This window comes from Pavona decussata, unplaced genomic scaffold (genome assembly GCF_977016875.1).
Source record: "Pavona decussata unplaced genomic scaffold, jaPavDecu1.1 SCAFFOLD_6, whole genome shotgun sequence".
NCBI classification, from domain to species: Eukaryota; Metazoa; Cnidaria; class Anthozoa; order Scleractinia; family Agariciidae; genus Pavona; species Pavona decussata.
The window spans coordinates 3331501-3337500 of record NW_028145430.1 but is presented as its reverse complement, the minus strand read 5'-3'; the positions used below and the strand labels follow the sequence as shown (position 1 = coordinate 3337500).

General features: G+C 37.9%; 2 protein-coding genes across 4 annotated transcripts in view; both read left to right on the top strand.

Annotated features, from left to right (window-relative positions):
* Positions 1-6000, top strand: part of LOC146489204 (uncharacterized) — a 119204-nt gene that overhangs the window by 21080 nt on the left and 92124 nt on the right. The gene's annotated exons all lie outside the window — the stretch shown is intronic.
* Positions 526-6000, top strand: part of LOC146489203 (lymphotoxin-alpha-like) — a 109000-nt gene continuing 103525 nt past the window's right edge. The window contains exons 1-4 of the mRNA XM_085106981.1: positions 526-879; positions 2825-2884; positions 3708-3777; positions 4172-4677. Of these exons, the coding sequence (XP_084963107.1) occupies positions 2828-2884; positions 3708-3777; positions 4172-4521 (477 nt within the window). The 5' untranslated portion in view covers positions 526-879; positions 2825-2827 and the 3' untranslated portion in view covers positions 4522-4677. Of the gene's footprint in view, positions 880-2824; positions 2885-3707; positions 3778-4171 lie in introns of the transcript that reaches the window.

Here is a 6000-nt window from a genome sequence, read left to right as displayed (position 1 = left end):
AGCCAAAAAAAAAAACCTCAACAAAGCCTGAAAACTAAATAAAAGACACGGGAGGATGCAACAGTGACCTCAAAGCGTAGCAAATGTTAAGTAGATGTCTGAAGTTCCACACATTTTGTTGCGAGGACGAAGAAGAGCTTTCTAGGGACATTACCAACTTTGGTTTATACACGCACTCCTAATCTTCTTTTGAAATCTGTCTATACGATGAAGGACGTGAATAGAATCTTGGGCACTTGAGGCGCTTTGCTTGTGGCTAAACCAACAAGGAAACTCAAGGGTAATTTAAAAAGTGGTGATTAGCCAAGGAAAGGGTAAACATGGTGGCAAATTAAAACATGACATCCCAGTACGCTGACAAACTAAAACTAAAAACCAGATAAGGGTTGACCGAATATGCTGCGTAAGGTGTGAGTTTGGAACAGAGAATCAATTAATCACCCACTGTGGCGATCAAATCCCCTAGGATGACCAATGTTTAGTACGTCACATCGTTTGGATGCATGCAGAGTAGAGGAGTTGCCAAGCATTTTCATCTTGTCTCAGTAATTTAATTATACCGTTGATCATGCAACGCAGTTTTGTTCAAGTCATTATCAAAAGAAAATTACATAGGAAACTAAGGCATATTTACGTTCATAGACTTATTGTCAAAAACTATTGTTATTAATTGTAAATTTTTTCAAATGCTATTTTAAAACTATAAAAATAGAAGGGAAGTTTAATTAAACCGTACGTGCCTTGTTTTATCAACCCATACTGAGAGGGTTTAAGGTTTTGTCGTTAAGAGTTCAGCTCACGTTCATTTAGAACTCAGAAAGGCTGCTTTGCTTTTCATTTACCAGAGGAGAGCAGCTACTACGAATCTTAGCGATTGAGGTGGGTTACTAACATAAGATTAAGGAAAGAACGTTGGGTCAGTAGCGTCCAACCTACTACAAGTTTTAAGTTACCAGTTGTAAGTTATTAAGGGGATAGGTAAGAGCACCTTCAAAGACCGTGTCCACCTAGATGACTCATTTCGTAATTGACTTCAACTTCCAGAACCAAAATTAGTTTTTCTTTTTCACTGAATCGGTGACATTATTTTAATTTAACTCAGGCTATAACTGTCGAATCTTCGGGAAGCACCTTTTCCTCGCAATTTTCTTCCATCAACTTCTGCCTTCTATTGGTAAATCAGTTGCAAACTTAAACCCGTAATTTTGTTGACAGCGATCTTAAACTCTTTCCTTTCTTTTTACGATGCCGAATTTTTACACCTTTCATACCCATGCTGCATTCATACTTCATGAAATTATACAAGACAAAACAAAACCAAAAGAGTGAAATTTGGATTGGCTATAACACAAATATTTTTCAAATATTTTCATATTTATATTTCCTCTTTACCTCAAAGAACAAGCAAGGGGAAGAAAATTACAGCTGATGAAAATATCAGTCAGTATTTATATCAGCTATGCACTATACAAAATAATATTACAGTATTCTTCAAGACTGTAGAGCTTTTAGAGGGGAAAGGTACAGATCGTCGTTTCCCCCAATTTTTTTTCGACCGGATTTGAATTTAATACTTTCGATAGATGCCCTTTAAATGTTTCATTCGCTTTGGTTAAAAAGTGATAATTGGAAGCTAAGTACAATGTTTAGTAAAATGTTTGGAGAAATGCGCACTTATTAGGGGTAAATGACAGGCCAAATTTTCCCTTGGAAATCGGTTGGAAGTTTTTTTTTTTTTCCAAAAAAATACTTGTTTCGGGCCGATTTGAATTTTATACTTAAGGTAGATGCCCTTTAAATGTTCCATTTACTTTGGTTATAAATAAGTGACAATTGGAAGCTAAGTGCAATGTTTAAACTTTTAGAGAAATTTTGCACTTACGAAAATACGAAGGTTAAATGACTGGCGAAATTTTCCATCCCTTGAAAATCGATTGGAAAGTTTGTTAAATTGCTATAGGTATAACATTTCTGTTCTACCAAAGGCGACTTAATTTGTTAATTTTAACTTAAAGTTAAAAGTTGTTTCTCGAATGAATTTTAAAAAAAATTATTGAATCAAAGGTTTCCTCCTTCGGTAACGAAGGGCCTTCCTCCCCAATGAACGACTTATCATCGAGGCATACATACATACATACATACATACATACATACATACATACATACATACATACATACATACATACATACATACATACATACATACATACATACATACATACATACATACATACATACATACATACATACATACATACATACATACATACGTACGTACGTACGTACGTACGTACGTACGTACATACATACATACATATAATTTTTGTTAAGGCAGGTCGGTTTGTGGCAACCCAAATACTGGTGTGGACCTGCCAGGAACTAAAAAGCGACTTAAAAATATGTACAATTCTCAATTCATAAAAGTTCACTCAACGTAAAGAAATTTCAAGAACTTAGAGATATAAAAAATCCGTTTGCTTTGATGTTATCACACAGGCCTCTTTTTCGAATTGAATACGATCTAATGTCCTTGAGGCCTGTCTAAGTTTTTGTTTGAAAAGCTCTAGGGAGGAAGCATCCTTGATGGCTTTAGGTAGCAAATTCCAGACAATGGGCCCTCTGTACCTAGACAAGCTTCCTCCAGCAGGGGTCATAACTATCATCTGTAGCTAATATAAACCTCAACCTCAAATTCTATCACTTGAAAAAAGATTCCGAGGTGGAAAAGGATCTAAAGTACTTTTGTCGTTTTAAGGGAATCTGGATTATAAAAACGTTATTGGGAGTCATCCAAATGCCTTTTTCCTCTCTCCTTCAATTACAGGTCATGTTGCTCCTGGTGACTGTGTTGGCATCCTCTCTTGTTGCCGGCTCACTCGCTCGTGTGAGTTTAATTATATCGTAAGGTGATCCGACTTACTAGCTCTCATGTGTTCCTCTTTAGTGCTGAAAAAATCCCATACTCGTTAGATTTAGAGTTTGGATATTTTTAGAGTATTTCGGGCGAATACTTGACTGATATCCCTAAAGGGCACCCGTCAGTTAGCTGGATAGTTAATTCCTGTTACCCAGATTTCACTTGTTAGTGTCGTTATGGTTGCTTTTGTAATTATTTCTCTTGTTTCCAATGTTTCATTGCTTTTGCGCAAATAAGTTCAGTTTTTTTGGCTATCATTAAGCTATGGTCTGGGTCACGTGCTCATTGCCTTGTTTTCTTTACCGTAAACATGTTCAAACTTATGATGGCTCCTTTTAAAAGATGTTAAAACTGCCTGTGTGTACGTGCTGTAAGCGCATGCGAAAACCAGCAAAGCCAAGACCCTGGTCATTAAGTTTTATTCATTTTTAGATGTCGATGCCACCCTGGCAACAGCCTCTTCTACAAGAAAAGGGATAAGGCAGTGCCGTTGAATGTATTTTGGTATCCGTTCAGGCAAATTCCAAGGAAGTCGACAGCAAAACACGAAGAAAACGTTTTGCTAAATCTAACTTATATCAGCTGCAAAAGTGTAAATTAGTATTTGCTTGCTTGAGGGTATTAAGGTGCCTTTAGGTGGTGGTTGTTGTTGTTTTGGTCAGTGTTGATGCGTGTTTACTTGTAGGCAGTGAACTACTTGTTAGTGATCTCATAATAACGTGTCATACGTATTAACTAAACCAATGATTCCCAAATTAACATGCTTGATAACTAACGTTAAACATTACAGGGTACTAAAACGCGTTCCGCTCACCTGGAGGGTGGAGACCCACGAGCGGTGTTCTACGCTACAAACCAGGGTAGGTAAAATTGCTGTCTGTTATTAATGCTGACATGTCTGATAGAGGGGGTTTCAATTGAGTGTCGTAAAGCCAAATTCAAACTGAGTAATTACTCTGGCCAATTACAAGCAACAGACAGTAAACAACACATTTTTAAAACCAATCAAAACTCGAAGTAAATACATATAACCGGTGCCAATTGCAAGCGCGGAAAAAGGCGTAAGAGCAACTCACGATTGGTTTTGGTTTTAATTCTCATTGGTTTTGAAAGTAACGCAAGGTTTGCTAACTAGTCACAGAGAGTAGTAAAGTAAAAATAAACAAACAACAAACATGCAAACATGTTTACCATCAAAATATTTTTGAGGCTTTTTAAGACAAATTTCTTTGCTTCTCTCATCTACTTAACCAGTGCTTACTTCGTGGAATGGGAACGATCCAAAGAGTCACTTGGCGGGCGGCTTTGAATTTAGCCATGGACGACTGTACGTCCCTGTTGATGGTCCCTACTATGTCTATGCCCAGCTATACTTCAATTCAACACCGCAGAATAGCTATAATCGTGTGGCTGTGTATGCAGGCAATCAGCTTATCCTGATGATTCAGAAGGATCTGCGACCTTCGGTAGAGGAAACCGGATTTACTGCTGGTGTTTTCCAGTTAAAAGCAGATGACGAGATCTATGTGAAAGTTATCGGCGGAAAGCCTACCAAGATGTGGTTGGGCCCAAGCCACTCCTATTTTGGCGCTTATAAGATATGAACTCGTGTTGTCTTGAGATACAATAGTTGCTCTGTAGCTCCATAACTTCATAGTATCATTGCATGACTCTATTACAGAGTTTAACCCCCTCCCTCCAATAAGTGGAACAATGTGATGTTCTGTATACGTAGTACTGTAGTTAAAAGGATCTGAAAAGGTAAAATTAAACCTATAATGTTGATCACGAGTAATAATTTGTTGTTGACTATTAAAGTCCGAAGCCGTCGGCTGTGGTATCGTCAAGATGGGACGAAAAATGAATCGTAAAATGCCTTAGTCATTTGCGGCAAAGTTATCAAGTCACCTATGTTACACAAACCTCATTTTTGAATGGATGCTAATTCAACAGTAATCTACCTTCAGTCAACCAGGTCAAATAAAGATTACTTGGATCACGTTTTAAATCACGGACTCGGCTTGAAAAGCCTCACTTCCCTGGGGAATCAATAGGCTACTCACGGATGTATCACGGAACAATAATTGGAAGTCCAATTCTCTCCCCCTTGGGATCACCCATAGTTTTGATTGTTCCAAAAGGGGAGGGTAGCATTTGAGAGGGGGGAAGGAGTGCGTAGGGGGGGGGGGGGAGGGAGGGGGGGAGGTGCAGTGTGGGTTTCGAAAACTCTTTGTCCAAAAATAATTTCTCTGCGAATATTGGTGGTATCGAAACGTTTAAAGTATCTGTATAAGGCTTGAAACACGTAACATAAAGAGAAATTATCGATTTTTGCCTGGAAGAAAGCATTTTCATTTAAAAATGATTTGCAAACGGCCGTCGAGTTACACGTCATGATAACAGTTTTTGCGAGAGTAAGTTAGCGCGGGCTCGGGGAAAAATGTTTGGAAATTAAAAAAACTGCGTCAATTCTGCTCCTATAGTAATAATTCTAGTCTCTAAATAAACGTTAAGAAAAGTAGAATATACAGAAAAATACTCTTTGGTGTTTAGTAGAATTATTTCAGAGCTTTGAAACTTGTGTGTGTTTACAAACACATGAGAGCTGTGCGGTGAAAATGAAAAAACACGGCCATGAAACAAAATTTTCAAAAATTAACTTCCCCTCGAATATTGGTTTTGTTAAAAGCGGTTAAAGTGTTTATGTAAAGCTATTTTAGAGTTCTAAAAGTTATCATAACTTATCAAGAACGGGTGATATAGGCAAATGTGAGACTTCTTTAACCTTACTGTTCCGGCCGGCTTGCTCTATAACTTGCTATCCGTCGCTCTCTTTCACGTTGAACTATCCGCTTTTTTGTTTTCTTTTTCTCGATCTCTTTCTCTTCTTCCCACGTTTATCGACATATCCAACGAATACATATTAATATTGACTTTGTATCTTGTCTTCATTAGCATTTCTGTTGTTTTTCTAAACGCATCTGACTGTGTGATCTCCCGCCGAACAAACACGGGCGCATTAGCACTGTGGGATTGCGTACGGACGGACGGTCGGACGGACAAAAGTGACGTCATAACCAAAC